Here is an 18,386-nt window from a genome sequence, read left to right as displayed (position 1 = left end):
ATTCATTTCTAGCTGCCCCTAATAAGTATCATAAGGGGGCGTCCATAAATTACGTGAGACAATTTTGGCCATTTTTCAACCCCCCCGCCCCCCTTGGTGAGATTTGGTGAGATTTTGCCTGACCCCCTCCCCCACCCCCCTAATCTCACGTGATATTTAGTAAAATGCCTATTTTGCAATGTCTATGCTTCGAGTCTATTAGATTTATATGAAAAAATCAGTAACCCAGTGTCGTGCCACGCGCAGTGCGGGGTCCCGTAGCTTCCCGTCGTTTAGTAAGACAAGCAATTGCTTCAACCTAGGACCAGTTTTTTGATTCATAGTTAAAATAAAATAACTAATTGTTAAATTTTGCTACTAATGGTTAAATATTAATAAAATGTAAACTAATATTTAAAAAATGTACTAAAAGTCAAGTTAAGAGTAGGCGCACAGCGTTGATTTTTCGTCGGCCGATAGTTTAGTCGGGCAGTTGATCAGTATGGGCATGTATGGGAGTGCGCACACTACGCCGATTCGATTTGGTTACTTTAACTACGAATACATAATATTTTCATACGTATGTAATGCCATTTTTTAGGGTTCCGTAGTCCTGACAAGGAACCCTAATAGTTTCGATATGTATGTCCGTCTGTCCGAGTTTTCGCTTGGAAACTATTGGCACTGGGGAGCTGTAATTTTGTGAAGGTATGTATGTATATTAATCACGCCGACAAATCGGTAAAATAAAATTTTGAAAAAAAAAAAATCTAGGGCAGGGCTCCACTGCATGTAAAGTGGGGATGAATTTTTTCAAGGAAAACTATAACGGTTAAGATACATTACTTAGTTTAAGAGTAATAGTCATTTGACTCATGTATTATACAATTTCTTAACCAGTAAAAATTCCTTAGAAGAAAATATGAAAAGTGACTTTAGATGAAGTAATTGCTTGCTTCTGAAATATATTGTGGTAACGACAGACAACTACGGAACCCTACACCACAAACTTGGCCAATTTTTTACGCAATAGCGATGCCGATAACGTTTTTTTTTAATTTCGAATTTTCTTAATTTCGACATTTATTCTGCATCTTTAGTGTTCACAAATGCAGACGGGGTTATTTTTCGTTTAATTTGATTAGGCGATTTAGAATAAATTGTCATTATCATCATAAAAAAAATTTTTTTTTTACTTCAATAACCCAGTTTTCTGGCAATTTTACTCTATTTCTTGCGGGAAAAATTACGTGATATTTTCCGAGACCCCCCCTCTCCCCCACGTGAGATTTAGTGAGGTTTTCGTTGACCCCCTCCCCCCCCCTAAAAGTCTCACGTAATTTATGGACGCCCCCTAAGTCATAACCAACGGGGATTGATCTCTTCTGGCAAAGTCAGTGTTGTATTCCTACCTAAATATTATTTTAATGTCGTTTTCGTTACAGATGGTGAGATGGCCAACAAACAACAGGCAACTTATGATAAATTACTACAGTTAGAAATGGAAATTAGCAAATTACTTGAAAATGATAAATTAATTCAAGTTTTGCTTTTGCATCAATACAACGACATAAAAGATGCCACACAAATAGTTATTAATCACATAGCAAATTTAGAAGGGACAACAGTAAATGAAATACATAAACGTTTGGGATTGAATGATTTGAAATAAAACACATGATATAATGATGGAACGTTTTATTTGAAGACAAATACAACTCTTTACAATTTTAATTCATCCAATATTTTTGTTGTTCAAACTAAAGTAGTAATGAACTTTTTAAAATTTTACATTGCAGTTTTACGTACTTAAGTTATAAGTGTTTTCAAAAAGCCACGGTTCCACGTTTGCTACTTCAATTACGAAAAATGTTATGTATTACATGACAAGTATTCTAATATATTTCGATTATATTATGTTGACAATATTAAATGTCCTTTGTCAGCAAACAAGTTTAAAATGTAATAGGTATTATACTGTTCAATAATCTAAAACTATAGTGAATAATGGATTTAAAAGAAAAAATAAAATCTACCTCCTTTGAATCACCACTAACATTACATTTAAGTGATAAAGAATAAGCAGCATGAATATGGTGATTTTAAAAGGCGTTAATAAGTCACCAAATATAGTTTATAAATAGTGCCTTTAAACGTTTGATATACTCAGAAAATATTACCATAGACGTATTATTCACGTCATCCCACTAACATGCTTTTATTGCTGTTACACATAATTCCTAAACAAATCAAAATACATTGAAGTTAAAATTCTAAAGTCTACACATCGTGTTTATTTAATAAGCAAGCAATAATATATAAATGTTTAAATGTATAATATAAAGTGCATGTCGCACGGAGCGACAGCTAGCGAATACGTAGCAGTGAGAGCGTTCTCTCGCGAGCCGAACGCTCGCTACGGGCGCGCGCGCCCTCCGCCGTCTGGCGGTTGTATTACGAAGTCGATGCTTTTTTGTTTGGCATTTAGTCATTGGAACAGCGCTGTGGCTGCTGTACGTGTGCACTGCACTCAAGTACTGATCATGTTTTCATTATTGAAATCAATTATATGTTATTGTAGCAACATATTTGTCTATGTTCCGGCCAGGGTTAAGCGTTCCAAAATTGTAAAGTCTTCATTTAGTTCCATTCTCGACTGGTGTGAACTGCACAATCAGAAGGTTCGTGAAATTTAAATGGAATGTGATGTTAATTGTTTCAGTTTTAACACCGATCGAGTCTTACAGTAAGACTTTGTCTCATTAATCTTGTTAGTCATTCCAGCTAAATTTAAGTATAACAATATAACAAATTTACAAAAATACATATAAAGTGAAGAACATTCGCAAAATTGTATTTCCAAAAATGCATATAAATATATCACTAACAAATCTACGATTTCCTATCGAAATAATACCCTATAGGAAGTGGAAATATCAATTTGCGAATGTTCGTTCAGTTTTAAACGTCTATCGTTAGACTTAAATCTATGAGTTTCAGACTCGTTTCAGGCAGTCCCACAGATTTCAGAGCACCAACAATCATTCAATAAATGCAATAACTAAACTAATTATTCATTCTTTCTAGCATTATGATGTCATTGTTTCATTAAGCAATAATTGCTTAATCTAACAATGCAACATAATCTTAGATTGAAAACAACTACAACATGAACCTTGATAAAAAACATTACTGTCATTCATTATTATAACTAATTATTTTCAGTTCTTGAATATGTTGTCGTAACCTTGCCTTTCGAAAAATATCGAAAGAAGTAAAGTAATAAAAATGTATGGCATAATGTTTTCTAACATGATTCATATTTAATACTTATCACACACTTCAAAGCCTAAAAGTATCAAGATTTCCAAAAACAAGTCTGAAAGCAATTTGGTTTAGCCTAAAAAATCAATAAGATTAGATCAAACATTATGTACTTTGGTGACTATAGTCATTCCTTCGCTAAGACTTAACAGTCTATTTTGATCTTTATAAAATCAAAGACAAATCTCAATTATTCAAGAGGATTTTATAGACCAAACCAAGCTTAAAAATAAAAATTATGATTTGGTAAATTGTAAATATACTATGTGTAAATAAATAATGTTGACTCAGTACTTCATATGCTTATAAACAAAACATACTAATTACTAAGTCATCTCACTTTTCAATTAAACGTGACTTAACAATCAACATTAATTTATTAATATATATTTCTAATTATCACTTGTCAAATAACGGGTGCTTTTGGGTTCTTATCTTTTTATAAGAGATATTGTACTACCTCAAGCATTAGAACCAATCATCTTGTACTACTTTGTCACATGCTCTGTATATTGTTCTTAATTAAGCAGTATTGCCATCTTTTTCAGCAGCAAATAACAAAATAGTATAAGAGGTGTCTTAGTAGGGTAAATGGTAGCATTTAAATGCCTTTTTCAAGCCGGTTGTCTTTAATATTATTATTAATTGAACACGTTGTGTGTCAATTAAAGTAATATAAAATCAGTCTCAAGATTGGGAAGTCTTTTCGATCTTCAGGCACGTATACTTTTTTAGGTGGAATCACACCTCACAGACAATAACAAAATCCTTAGTGGATTTATTTACTTATCTGTTCACAATTTTAAGAATTAACCCAAATACGTGCTAAAATAATTGTATTCACATGTCAGTTATTATTTCCCAAGAAGTTACATAAAGCAACTTTAACTTCAATGAGTGCTAGTGAAAGTTACACAAATCGTAAATATAAAACATCAATAAATGTAATGTTTACTTTTTGTGGTTCACGAGAATAAACATATTGCATGAGTAAATGGCTGTTTTAGGCTTTCCTCAAAACTGAATGGTGGAAAATTCATGAATGAACTAATTACTGTGAAAAACAAAGTTAAGACTACTGGTTGATGGAGAGAAATGTTGAACAAATAAATCAGTTACCTCAAACAAAAGTACTTAATTAGAAACAGGTGCATCGCCTTGGCCCATATGCTCCTTTTCAGATTTGTGGTTTTGCTCCATCTAAAATGTATGACAATATTATCAAGAGATGTGGAATGCTAACTAAAATTCGTTCGTGTAAGGCGAGGAAAGCTCTGTGGTAAGTCCTGTAGTTGTGTCGTCATCAGTGGTTGGTTGCAATTACTTATTCAGCAGTCACCTTGTTCTTATCGAGTGGCCCATTAACTTCTAACTGGGCGTCAGTCTTCGGATTGGAACTCTTCTTCTTGCCTTTTCCAATGTTTTTCTTCATATTCTTAGCAGTCTTGGTTTTTTGAGGCTGTGCTCCTATTAACAAAAATACATACAGTTATTCTTCTGTATTTCAAGTTACTCATTAACGATTAAAAATTGGAGCCAAGACGTAGGACTAAAGTATTTTGGGTAAATTAATTGACTTTACCTTCAACTTCATTGTCTGCAGCAGAGTTATCCTCATGCGGGCTTCCTTCTTCAACCTGTGTAGCAATGTCTTCCGGTCTCACCGTTTTCCTAGAAAGCACAAAAAACGTAATTCGTTAACGCTTATTCGGATCCAAAGGGCAAGCGCAAACAAGGTCTATTGTCGGAGATCTTTAAAAAGTATAAGAAAATACTTTGGTAACAGGTCCATTGGCTCTATACTATTATTATGCAGTGGAATAAGGTAGAAGACATTCAATTATCATAATGTTGTATGAACTATTAAAAATGACTATTTACGGCATTCGGGACTGTCATCATCCAGCTCCCAACATTTAATTTTCATAACTCCGTTTTAGGACTAGACTGAATTGATAATAGCGCGTACATAATGCTGTAAGACTGAGGTGTTAGTACATCAATTGAATTTTTTAATTAAGTTTAAATAATTGAAGTGTGTTTCTTAAGAACTTGTATCTTGGAATCACAGAGAGTCAACTAATATTGTTAGGGAGAAGCCACACGGTGTCATTGCGGCGTCCGTCGTGGGTGCAACACCTGGCAACCCTTACTTACTTAGCATTATTTTTTAACTGTTCTCTTCTCTTCACGATAAAACGCCATCGATGAAAAATAAAATGCAAATATCGCTATTACGTCTTTACAACGAGAAAATGGGAGAAATTATCAAAGTTCCATTCAACTGACATTTTCTGGTAAGGATTTGGAGGCCCCCTGAGCTTGGGGGGCCCGGGGCACTGCCCCACCTTGCCCCTTAGTAGCTACGCCCCTGCTTACATGGTGTCTTTTATTGTACAACTTACCCGTTGTAGAGTAATTGGATCGCGGTGCGCGAGTTTGCGCACTCCTGGCACACAATCAGGCGAAGTTATGAGAAGAAGTGATGACATTTGATAGCAGCCCGACGCGAAGTGCCGTATTTGTGGTGTCAAGCCCCAGAAGGGGGAGAATTGACTATGAGAAGGGACATGGATCAGAGAAATTTGTAGNAGTGGCCCGTTAACTTCTAACTGGGCGTCAGTCTTCGGATTGGAACTCTTCTTCTTGCCTTTTCCAATGTTTTTCTTCATATTCTTAGCAGTCTTGGTTTTTTGAGGCTGTGCTCCTATTAACAAAAACACATACAGTTATTCTTCTGTATTTCAAGTTACTCATTAACGATTAGAAATTGGAGCCAAGACGTAGGACTAAAGTATTTTGGGTAAATTAATTGACTTTACCTTCAACTTCATTGTCTGCAGCAGAGTTATCCTCATGCGGGCTTCCTTCTTCAGCCTGTGCAGCAATGTCTTCCGGTCTCACCGTTTTCCTAGAAAGTACGAAAAACGTAATTCGTTATTGCTTATTCGGATCCAAAGAGCAAGCTCAAACTCAAAGGTCTATTGTCTGAGATCTTTTAAAAGTATTAGGACAATAAATTGGTATCAGTTATTATGCAGTGGAATAACCTATTTCAGAAAACATTCAATTAACATACTATGGACTGTCATCCGGCTCCCAACATTCATAACTCCGTTTTTAGGATTAGACTGAATTTAGCCATTGACATTGGCGCGTACAGAACGCTGTAAGACAGTAAAGTAGGTAAGATGTACTTATGTACATCAATTGTATTTTAATACCCGCGCCGCGACCCCGCCCGCCGTACGAGTTGCGGGTGGGCGGCGTGTAGCCCACGTAGCCCACGTGTTGCTGGTGTCATCACTGCACAACTCACCCGTTGACAGTGAGCGTGGTGGGCTTGACCGGCTGCTCGGGCTCGTCGCGCCGCGTGCGCTGCCCGCCGTACGAGTTGCAGGGCGGCGTGTAGCCCACGTAGCTCGCTTGTTGCTGGTGTCATTACTGCACAACTCACCCGTTGACGGTGAGCGTGGTGGGCTTGACCGGCTGCTCGGGCTCGTCGCGCCGCGTGCGCCGCCCGCCGTACGAGTTGCGGGTGGGNATTCAGCAGTCACCTTGTTCTTATCGAGTGGCCCATTAACTTCTAACTGGGCGTCAGTCTTCGGATTGGAACTCTTCTTCTTGCCTTTTCCAATGTTTTTCTTCATATTCTTAGCAGTCTTGGTTTTTTGAGGCTGTGCTCCTATTAACAAAAATACATACAGTTATTCTTCTGTATTTCAAGTTACTCATTAACGATTAAAAATTGGAGCCAAGACGTAGGACTAAAGTATTTTGGGTAAATTAATTGACTTTACCTTCAACTTCATTGTCTGCAGCAGAGTTATCCTCATGCGGGCTTCCTTCTTCAACCTGTGTAGCAATGTCTTCCGGTCTCACCGTTTTCCTAGAAAGCACAAAAAACGTAATTCGTTAACGCTTATTCGGATCCAAAGGGCAAGCGCAAACAAGGTCTATTGTCGGAGATCTTTAAAAAGTATAAGAAAATACTTTGGTAACAGGTCCATTGGCTCTATACTATTATTATGCAGTGGAATAAGGTAGAAGACATTCAATTATCATAATGTTGTATGAACTATTAAAAATGACTATTTACGGCATTCGGGACTGTCATCATCCAGCTCCCAACATTTAATTTTCATAACTCCGTTTTAGGACTAGACTGAATTGATAATAGCGCGTACATAATGCTGTAAGACTGAGGTGTTAGTACATCAATTGAATTTTTTAATTAAGTTTAAATAATTGAAGTGTGTTTCTTAAGAACTTGTATCTTGGAATCACAGAGAGTCAACTAATATTGTTAGGGAGAAGCCACACGGTGTCATTGCGGCGTCCGTCGTGGGTGCAACACCTGGCAACCCTTACTTACTTAGCATTATTTTTTAACTGTTCTCTTCTCTTCACGATAAAACGCCATCGATGAAAAATAAAATGCAAATATCGCTATTACGTCTTTACAACGAGAAAATGGGAGAAATTATCAAAGTTCCATTCAACTGACATTTTCTGGTAAGGATTTGGAGGCCCCCTGAGCTTGGGGGGCCCGGGGCACTGCCCCACCTTGCCCCTTAGTAGCTACGCCCCTGCTTACATGGTGTCTTTTATTGTACAACTTACCCGTTGTAGAGTAATTGGATCGCGGTGCGCGAGTTTGCGCACTCCTGGCACACAATCAGGCGAAGTTATGAGAAGAAGTGATGACATTTGATAGCAGCCCGACGCGAAGTGCCGTATTTGTGGTGTCAAGCCCCAGAAGGGGGAGAATTGACTATGAGAAGGGACATGGATCAGAGAAATTTGTAGAGTCAAGCAAAGCGCCCGGGGAAAAGAGCCCAGAGCAAGTCCGCGCGCTCTCCCGAGATTCGGTTCGTATGCCGTGAGGCAGGAAGAACCATGGGTGGTGGGTTAACTCACCCGTTGACGGTGAGCGTGGTGGGCTTGACCGGCTGCTCGGGCTCGTCGCGCCGCGTGCGCCGCCCACCGCGAGCCGGCGCAGCGCCGCGCCCGCGCCCGCGGCCTCGTCCACCGCGCGCGCCGCGCCACCCGCGCCCGCCGTACGAGTTGCGGGTCGGCGGCGTGTAGCCCACGTAGCTCACTTGTTGCTGGAAAAAGACAATGCCGGAAATTGGCGTCTTTTTTTTTCGCGCGGCCATCGACCAAACCTTGTTTTTTTATTACAAAATAGTATAATAAAACAAACTTACTATGACATGTACACCTCTAAATTCAGTCTGAACTGAGTTACGAGCATTAGAAGTTTGATAATTTTCATACTAGATTTGCTTTTTGCGCGCAAGTTTTGTAAGAAATTGCAACAAAATAGTGACATTGTATGTGTAAACAAACAATATCATCCATTATAGGCTCCAGACATCAGTATGCAGCAGAATCAGCGCAATAAAAAAATAGCGCAATATTTTCATCAAACTTCTAATGCTCGTAACTCAGTTCAGACTGAGTTTAGAGGTATACATGCCATAGTAAGTTTGGTTTATTACACTATTTTGTAATCAAAAAACAAAGTTCGGTCGATGGCCGCGCGAAAAAAAAAAAAGACTCCACCTTCCATACAAAATCTGGCATAGCCATTTATCGTAACGTCAGATACAAAGTTTTATATCGCGTTGTTTCACGTATGCTGCACTCGACAGCGTAGCTCAACTTGTAAGTTACGACATTCCAATTGCCGTCTTGAGCATCTTCTGAATTTATAGCTTAACAAACCGCAAGATTACCAAAGGTATGTCCATTGTCCACAGTTAATAATGCGCATAATTAACAGGATTTGTCTAAAAATGACCAAAAAGTAAAGACCTTAAAAGCGCTCTGACGAGCTCCAAGTAGGGCTCGAGTCGAAAGTCGGGACAGAAGACATTGCTGAAGAAGGATAATAAAATTGTGATATTCAAATTGTAGTAATACACGGCACACGCTAATAAGTGTACAGCCAAAGTGCCGTGCGTGGAGCCTTGTAAGACTCCTTTAGTAAATCCACCACGTCTGTCACCAGTGGCAGCGGTGGCATCGCAAACCCCACCTCCAGACCTTTCAGGACGGCTTTGCAATATTAAACTCATAATAAACTAACGGCCGCCCGCGACTTCGTACGCGTGGACCTCGTTTTACCCCCGTTAGATATCATGTTTCCCCCGCATGAATAACGAACGTCAAAAACAGTAGTTTGTCCAGCGCTGTAGATTTTAACCAATGACGATAGATGGCGCTTTTTAGACAGGTCTTATTTATTTATTGAAATTTATTTGTCACATATTGTCATAAATTATAGCCTATATGTTAATCTGGGTTATAAACAATAATACTGTAAAGTTTCAACAAAATCTGTTCAGTAGTTTTTGCGTGAAAGAGTAACAAACTCCAGACATCCAAACTTTCGCCTTTATAATATTAGTAGGATAGTAGGAACACAGAATAAATAATAGTACAGGTACAGAATGATTACTCCGCAAGACGATTTAAATAAATGCGAATCTTGCTACGACGCGCGATACAGTGGAATTCAGCTCGCACAGCACTACGTACCTACAATTTTATTCACCTATAAGTTTTGTCTCTTTCTATCGCGTGCCTCTGAACTCTTCTTACGCTGTTAGGGTTGCTGTCTAGTGAAAAAATAATTAATCTAGGTACTTATTTGTAATGAGGTACGTATGTAGGTATAATATTATGCATTCATTAAGGAAAACCTTGGGAGAGGCCTTTGTCCAGCAGTGGACGTCATTTGGCTGAAACGAACGAACGAATTCTGAGCAGTAGTCATGGTAGGTAGGTTAGGTTCCTATACTATCCTAAGAATTATTGATTACCTACATGGCCAACATACCTTTCAGCATCTTTGGGAAGCGAAAAAAAAAGATAAATCCGGTAGATTTCTTTTCGAATTTTAACACCCGAACGCCGCACAATATTTCTTTCTCTTTATGTCCATTTTTAAATAATACTTCGATCATAGAATTATAATCATACTACAACGCACGCCAGCGTCCTGACGGGCGCGCGCGTGACACTCGACTGATATAATACCCGCCGGCGGGGCGCTTCGCTGTAGGTAATTATCGGATGTACCGCGCGGAGTGAGCCAGGCCTGGTAGGAAGTAGGATAGTTACCTGCGGGTATCTCTGCGCGCGCTGCGGGTAGCTGCCGCCGCCCCACTGGCCGACCACCACGCCCGCTATCTCGAGGCGCGCGCCGCGCCCGCGCCCGCGGCCCCAGCCGCCCAGCGCGCCGCCCACCACGCCCGCCACCAGCGGCAGCGGCGCCATAGCGAACTCCACCTCCAAACCTTCCAGGATGGCCTTGCGCATGCGCTCCACCTGGATAAAAATCAAAAATATTTCCTGTTGATGTTTGTTGATGTTGATGTTTCCTGGGTCAAAAAGCAAGAGTTTTAATTAGTCCGTCAGTTAACTTATCAAAAAATACTCTACACGTATTTTTCACTTTTTCAACCTAATTAAAATTTAAAGAGATAAAGCGCGCCAAAGTTCATAAGAAGAGACCCGTGACGTCAATGCGTGCATAAAAGTGCCGCACGTTGTGACGTCGTGCGGAACTTCAACGCACCATAACTATGTAATTATTTGTTAGATTGACAAATAAAAATATATGTGTCCAATATTTTTCGATATTAAACATGACGGACTAAAAAAATTTTTTTAGGAAACTAGCCTATTTAGACCACTAGTGTGGCACTTATGATAAGACAACTTTAGAGGTTAAGATCCAGGAAGTGGGAATGAGACAAGTATAGTGTAGCAGTGGTCATGACAAAATTCAAGTTTAAAGGAAGAGGGCAGGCGCCATCGCTTGCAGAACTGGTAACCTTTTGACTCGCTCGAGACGACCACAAATTGGAAAATACAGAGTTTGAAGGCCACTCCAAACTAGTGCTGCAAATCAGAGCCCTTCAATCGTTTTTAAATACATAAATAAATTCAAGTCAAAGGCAGCTTTTCAAACCCTTAATGGTATCTCAAATTACTTCACATTAGCTTGTGACCTTAACTACTTACTTTAATTCAATGGCCAAAAGTCTTCACTATGTTGACTCTATCGCCCGTATTCACAAACGATGCTTTCTTAAGTGAAGTAGCAAACCGAACGCACAGCGTTTAATAGAACTCAGTGAATGGTTCATGTGTCTCCCTGTGCGACCACGCGCACTGTGACATCATAGTTAATGTTTGTGAATACGGGCGTATGTTTCAATGCTTGCAGTGGTTCGCGCGGTGCAGGTTGCGTTGCAACAGCTTCCCGTCGAAGTAGAGCCACGGGGCGGGAAACGTTATACGAAGTTTCTAGTGCTGCCATCCCTCTCACGCATACGAGATGCCAGCATGAGTGAAAGTGACAGACAGACCCGAAATTACGTAAACAGTGTTTCGGAGTAGCCCTGCTGACTCGTTTAATAACAACAAGTCTACCGACCTTGACCACAGTATCGAGGTGGTTATCGCACAGCTGCGCCAGATGCTTGCAGTGGTTCGCGCGGTGCAGGTTGCGTTGCAGCAGCTTCCCGTCGAAGTAGAGCCACGGGGCGGGAAACGTTATACGAAGTTTCTAGTGCTGCCGTCCCTCTCACCCAAAGCGAGATGCCAGCATGAGTGAAAGTGACAGATAGACCCGAAATTACGTAAGCAGTGTTTCGGAGTAGCCCTGCTGACTCGTTTAATAAAATCAAGTCTACTGACCTTGACCACAGTATCGAGGTGGTTATCGCACAGCTGTGCCAGATGCTTGCAGTGGTTGGCGCGGTGCAGGTTGCGTTGTAACAGCTTCCCGTCGAAGTACAGCCACGGGGCGGCCACTAGCCAGGGCACGGGCGCGCCGCACGCGTCGTTGGCCATCAGGGCGGCTTCCGCGCCCGCCATCACTAGAGCGCCCAGTTGGACGCCGCGAGAGCTGATGCCGTTCACCTGATACACGGTATTTTTTATTTATTAATAATAATATTGTACCACCTTGTGGGTGGACATCCTACGCTGCGTTTTCCGGTACGCGGCCTCCACTCCAGAACCTGCTGCCCCATCGGCCGTCAGTTCTGCGTACTATGTACCCTGCCCATTGCCACTTCAGCTTACTAATTCATCAGGCTATGTCAACGACCGACGACATCATAAAGGTAGCAGGAAAGCGCTGGACGCAGGCCGCTACCAACCAGGCAACTTGGAAAGCATTGGAGGAGGCCTATGTTCAGCAGTGGACGTCTAATGGCTGAGATGATAATAATAATAATAAGTCATTTATTTCAACACACAGTCATAGGTTTAATGATGATGATGATGAATATTGTACCAGTCCAAATTAAATATTATCCGAGGCAGACGCACGTCACGCATATTGCCGAATGCCGACAGGCAAAAGTGCTCATTGAAAACCTACTTACAGAAAATAAATGAATATTATAAGTTTTTAATAGCCATTGGAGGATTGGATTTTTAAATGGCTTTTTTTTCCTTTTTTTTTTCATTTCATTGATGCAATTTTCGAGCAATGTAAAATTGTCAGGTCAGTGACAATTTTACATTTAAATCTTAGATGGAATAAAACATAATTTTAGTAACAAATTATGTTGTTACGCTATTATAGCGTACTATAATAGTGAGATAATGAACTGCTTACCGTCATTTCTTGCAAATGAAGAGCATTCATGAGATCACTAGAGAAAGCTGTAGCCAAGAACGCATCCAGTTCTTGACGCCTCAGGATTTGGATTTGAGATGTCATGATAAAGCTGAAAGACATAAAACATAATAAGTAACTACCATAATAAAAACTTAAAATTAATAAGTTAGAAACTGAAACTTACCGCAGCACAGTGCCCAATATGAGCAGATGTTGGGGCACATAGGATGTGTTCAGCATTAGCGGTGTATCAGATCGCATACATGAGAGGAAAGCGCGCATACGGCGGCATTTGTCATCCTGAGCGGTTCTGTAAATAAATCAATCAATTTTATGAGATTAAAAAAACAATAGTCCTTGAATTTATGAGTAAGGCCCAGAACAGACGGTGAAACGCAACTGCAACGAAACTGCAACTGCTAGTTACTTTTGAGTTGCATCTAAGTTTCTGCCATAGCGTCCGCTGAGAGACCACACATGACGCGACCAGTTTGAAACTTTCAGTTTCAGTTTCATTCATCAGAATCATCACAAAATCGTCTGTTCTGGGCCTAAGGGTGATAATAGTTCTTAAATTTACGAGTGTAAAGTTGATTATTCTTGTTATTTAAATAAAGCTCACCCGAACCAAAGCCTCTGCACAGTGGGCACTGGCCAATCAAGGCACACTCCTGGCACCATCTCAGCGTTCTTGCCAGGGTTGACGCGCGAGTAAATCCATTCGGATATCTGAACGGTGCACGGTCGATCGTTGTTCGCAGACGCAGATGTAGTGGGTTGGCCATCCTCTACAGAAAAATAAAAGAGTATAATATTTGCGACTTAACTTACCCAGTGTTTTTATTTGAGGAAACCTAAGGCGATGCCAACTATTCTGGTTTTGTCTCATAATTTTCACTCAAGCATAAAATACTTTCTACTAGCGAATGCGTAACATTTTTGTACCTTTGTAAAGGAAATTGATTGATAGTATAAAAAAATATATTGTAGAAATCGAGTTGAAATTAGTTTTACTTTGTGGTAGGAAGGGGGTATTTGTAAATGTTGAACCACTTTACCTTTAGCTTTCTGAGCCATGAAACGATGGTGGTGCATATTATACAGTATAGCGTAAACGTTCTGCCTGATCGGCCGGTAGAAGTGGTGGATAGAGGGTATTTCGCGGTGGTGGTCATCCTCCATCAGAACTGGCAATGCGATTTGTCGGTGGGAGAGTATGGAGAGCATATGCGGGTGCATGAGACCGCGCGCGTGTCTTTCCGCGCACGTGCGAAGTACCTCGGCGGGCGCCGGCGGGCAGTTGTCGTCGTTTGACAACTGCTTGCTCACTATCTGACGGTTCTGGAAAAGATTCAATTGTTTAGGATGTTGTTGAGATTGTATTTAGTTGCTGGGATTGGTGGCATTGTATAGTCTGGTCTGCGAGCACGTAGAATTTTGTCCAATGACCCCAAGCTATCTATCCTTATCGCTCGCGCGTAATTAATGTAATTATGTTGCTGTCGCGCTTGCACACTCACTGCGGGCGCCCGTCGCACAGTTGCGACAGCAATATAATTACGTGCGAGCGATAAGGATGGGTAGCTTGGGGTCATTGGACAAAATTCTACGTGCTCACAGACCGGGCTTTAGTCAATATGCTGCTTTGGTAATCATCTGTAGGATTTGACTTAATGCGTCCAGTCTTTCACTTCTCTGGTATTGAACACAGGATGGCGAAATGTGACAGTTTCCTTTGAATATTTCTAATCGGTGCAATGTTAATTTTAAATATGCGTCTGTGTGAGTTCATATTTTCAATGTTTTTATAATTAACAACTTGTTAAATCATACTGGCAATCGTTATATTAATTACAGTATTCAAGAACATTACGAAACAACATTCGTGTTCTTTGATTGACACACACAATTCCAGTTTAGTAATAGGTTAGCAATTGGTTGTCGTAACAAACATTCATTTCTGCAATGCGAGAAACTGCGTTCAAAGCCTAAAATTACCCTAATATTCCCATGTTATTTAATATCTATATTTATTTATCCTCAGTTCGATAACGTTTGTTACGCATCACCGAATTGACTTAATAATTAAAACACCAATTATTTTCAATGACGGGGAAAACAACGGTAGCATGAATGAATCACGTCTGACGATACCAATCACGCAAGCGGGAACGGGTGCTAGTTAGAAAAAATGTTGTTACAAGAGAATCCGTCACACCTCTTTGGTAGCAGGGGCCGGTTTGTCGTTTTTGTCGTTTACGGCGGGTTTCGATGGCTGCGCGGCGCTCGCGTCTCCTCCGTCCAGTGTCATCGCCGACATCCGCTGGTGAACGTCACTCGTGGCCTCCTCGGTGTTAAAGTCCGCGTTCATAGACGCGTTTGCTGTAGCCAATTTGTAATCTTCCAAGCCTTTTTGCTGTAATTTATTCGTTTTCCAAATAAGCTATCCCGAGTGCTTAGTGTTAAAATAAAATAAATACAAAAGGAATTTGAAAATGAAACAATTATCATAAATAATGGGTCAGATAAGGTGAAAACAAAATGGAATTGTGGATTAAGTTAACACGGCACTGAGACAATTTGAGTAAGATTTTGAAACATGCTGACTTATTGTATGTATGATGCATAATTTAATGGCTGCCAATGTTACGAATGATGTGCAAAAGGCGTGGATGACTATAGCTATTAAAGATGTAAATGAACTTAGGTCAACCTCATTTTCAGATGTTTCAGTCGCCAACTTGGAAGTGTCCAAATCCATGGAAGTTGATTGAGGGCTTATATCTGGCTTTTGGTTCTTTTTGTTAGTCTTTGGTCGACGTCCTGTAAAAGAAATATAATGAGAAAAAATTTTCTTTTTTCAAACTTTGCATCAAGGAATACATACTTACCAGACGCTGTTCTATATTTCAGAAAACCATCTTTGGTCCCATTTAAATAATATTGAACTGCTTGTTTTAGTTTGGCAGCACGCAAATCGTTGAGATCTCCGAATATTTCAATGCAAGCTGCATCAACATCCGAAGATGGTAATTCACGTACAAATTGGCACACAGTCTTAACCAAAGTTTCGGGAGGCACTTGCTGAAAATAAACAAAACATTTTAGAAGTTATGACACTTGAATTTAAAGTATGAAGCAAATATAAAAAAATATAATTTCTGTGACGGGTCTGGGTGTTTTCTATGTAATATGTATGTATTTACAAAAAAAAAGTATATAAGTATGTTTATCCCGTCGTCTAGTACCCATAGTACAAGCTTTGCTTAGTTTGGGGCTAGAGGCGCAGTGTAAAATGTCAAAAGATATTTATTATTTATTATAATATTGAGTGAATTTACCTTCTTTTGTGTGATTCCTAAGCGTTTATAGAAATCTGTAAGGCTATGCTCAGACAGAATTGTGCCTCCGAGGAGAGCAGCCATAAGGCAAAGCCGATCCTGAGGTACATCTAGGACTTTCGGCAATTCATGCACCATGTACTCTTTTGTCTCCAAAGATGACTGTAAACAAAGCCATAAATTAATATTAATGTTTTTTTTTTTAATTTTTAAAGAAAACAGTAACAATTTTCTAAAAAATAATAAATAAATACAAACGTTGTACTTACTCTGTATGTTAGCTTGAGTTGGGAGGAGCTGAAGTACCTTGGTGGTTGGAAAACTAAATACTCCCCAGAGCAACCCACCAAACCAGCGTAAGACTTTTCTCGGCACAATCCAACCACTTCTTGGCAGTGGTCATCAGAAGATACCATCTAAATAATAATTGAAATAATTATCATTACTGTTCTCATTCTAATTTTAAAGTAAAAAATACATAATGATAGTAACATTCTTACAATGGGTATGTTAAGGTATCGCAGAGCAGTTCTCAAGCAGGAATGCAGTCCTGTAGGTGGGACCCACCATACTTTTGGCGGTGGTGTACCTTTCATTACGATGTGGCGCAAAACCTGCAAATTTTAACAAAAATTATGAATAATGTCTAAATTAATAATAGGATTAGAAGGGAAGCACAGAAACTTACTATCAACAATCTCAAAGGTGAAAACCATTCAAATTTAAAACTAGATGTAGAACTAAAAGAAGTTTAATTCTATTTCAATGCAAGTCAATTAAAAATATCTGAGAGCAAGGGCAAAACTTTGCAAATATGTGAAAATTACAAAACAATTGATTTCAGCTCTGCATGTGCAAGAACTTGCGAGTAAAAAATAGTAAAGATGACAGTAATAATAAAAAAATGACACTAACAGAGTTGACTCTCTGTCTGTAAGTTGCTTGAGTTTGGATCCAATGCTGTGGCGTGGCTGGTGGTGCAGGGTGGGCTCCGTTAAAGCACACACACAAAGGAACTTGGTGCTCGGCCAGGGCCTGTGCTAATGTAGTCAAAAACTGAACGCACCGGGCCCATTGTCCTCCACATGCCCAATCTAAAAATACATTAATTATTAATATTATATTTAGACACATCTACAGGAAGAATTGTAGTATAGCTTAGGGATGGGAAGGGAAATGACATGGAAGTATCTAAATCTTTCCAAAAAGAGGGGCTTAGATAGTAGTAGCTCAAGAAATAGGTGTTTTAATTTCATACAACTACCTACCCTACCAATATTTTCAAAACTATTTATTTACATCTGATGCAATTACTTTAATTTGATTTATTCAAAAATAACACTTCCATTACTCAATAGGTGGTAAAGATAGGTTTATATTTTATGCTCAATACTGGCTCCGAAAAGTGACACGATATTTAAATATTTTGTGGAAAAATGGGTACATATAAATACCTGAAAAAAATCCTCCATAGAGGCGGTCTAAACATCCTTCAGCGTCGAGCACCAGCCGAAATCCACCTGCCTGATTTCTAGCGATTCGAAATAAATCAACTCCAACTCCTTCATTTTCTAAAAATGTTTGTAAATCTTGTATACCCATGATTGTATGTCACGGGCTTCGGCTACGACGGTAAATAGCGATTCGATCGAACACGGTCGTCTCAACAAATAAAAGGTCTGCAAAATAAATTTTAGCAGGTTAATTCACAAATATTTATTAACAATCGTATTACAACAACAAAAGTATCAGTTTTTGCATTTATATCAACAAAAAATACCACGAAATGGACATCACAACCGGCATGATATTTATAAAAAGGTTAACTACATTATCTTCAGAAACTAAAGTAATCTTCAAGAAAACGAGTAATTTCAATCATATTTCTACACTATAGATAGTAAAAACACAAACCTCGATTAGAAAACCATGCCAGCAAAGAATTACGATTGCCGAAAGTTGAAAACGGAAGCCATTTGTAATTTTTAACCCTTTAGCTCCTCCTTGACACACAGGCACTTGTCTATGAATGAGCTCTATGGTTAGAGCTCAGTTAAGTTGATAACTATTTATCCTCATGTAACAATGATACG

General features: G+C 39.5%; 1 protein-coding gene across 3 annotated transcripts; it reads right to left on the bottom strand.

Annotated features, from left to right (window-relative positions):
- Positions 1-1,662: 1,662 nt before the first annotated feature.
- On the bottom strand, positions 1,663-18,318 carry LOC114351487 (constitutive coactivator of PPAR-gamma-like protein 1 homolog). 3 transcript variants are annotated; one of them, XM_028302737.1, is made up of 20 exons: positions 18,208-18,318; positions 17,748-17,972; positions 17,209-17,387; positions 16,794-16,907; positions 16,563-16,709; positions 16,294-16,455; positions 15,844-16,036; positions 15,666-15,775; positions 15,171-15,368; positions 14,011-14,293; positions 13,575-13,740; positions 13,137-13,262; positions 12,950-13,061; positions 12,115-12,243; positions 11,756-11,851; positions 10,435-10,641; positions 8,224-8,411; positions 7,104-7,192; positions 6,861-6,988; positions 1,663-4,642 (listed from the first exon to the last, which is right to left on the bottom strand). In XM_028302737.1, exons 2-20 carry the CDS (start codon positions 17,893-17,895, stop codon positions 4,628-4,630), a joined length of 2,790 nt encoding a protein of 929 aa, XP_028158538.1. In that variant the 5' UTR covers positions 17,896-17,972; positions 18,208-18,318; the 3' UTR covers positions 1,663-4,627. The 3 variants fall into 3 exon arrangements, with proteins under 3 accessions (XP_028158538.1, XP_028158532.1, XP_028158545.1); XM_028302731.1 differs by lacking the exon at positions 11,756-11,851 and having other exon boundaries at positions 12,019-12,243; XM_028302744.1 differs by lacking the exons at positions 11,756-11,851; positions 15,171-15,368 and having other exon boundaries at positions 12,019-12,243.
- Positions 18,319-18,386: the final 68 nt, after the last annotated feature.

This window comes from Ostrinia furnacalis, unplaced genomic scaffold (assembly GCF_004193835.3).
Source record: "Ostrinia furnacalis isolate ACB-3 unplaced genomic scaffold, ASM419383v2 OfSCF0088, whole genome shotgun sequence".
Taxonomy (NCBI): domain Eukaryota; kingdom Metazoa; phylum Arthropoda; class Insecta; order Lepidoptera; family Crambidae; genus Ostrinia; species Ostrinia furnacalis.
This window is presented reverse-complemented; position numbering and strand designations above follow the sequence as displayed.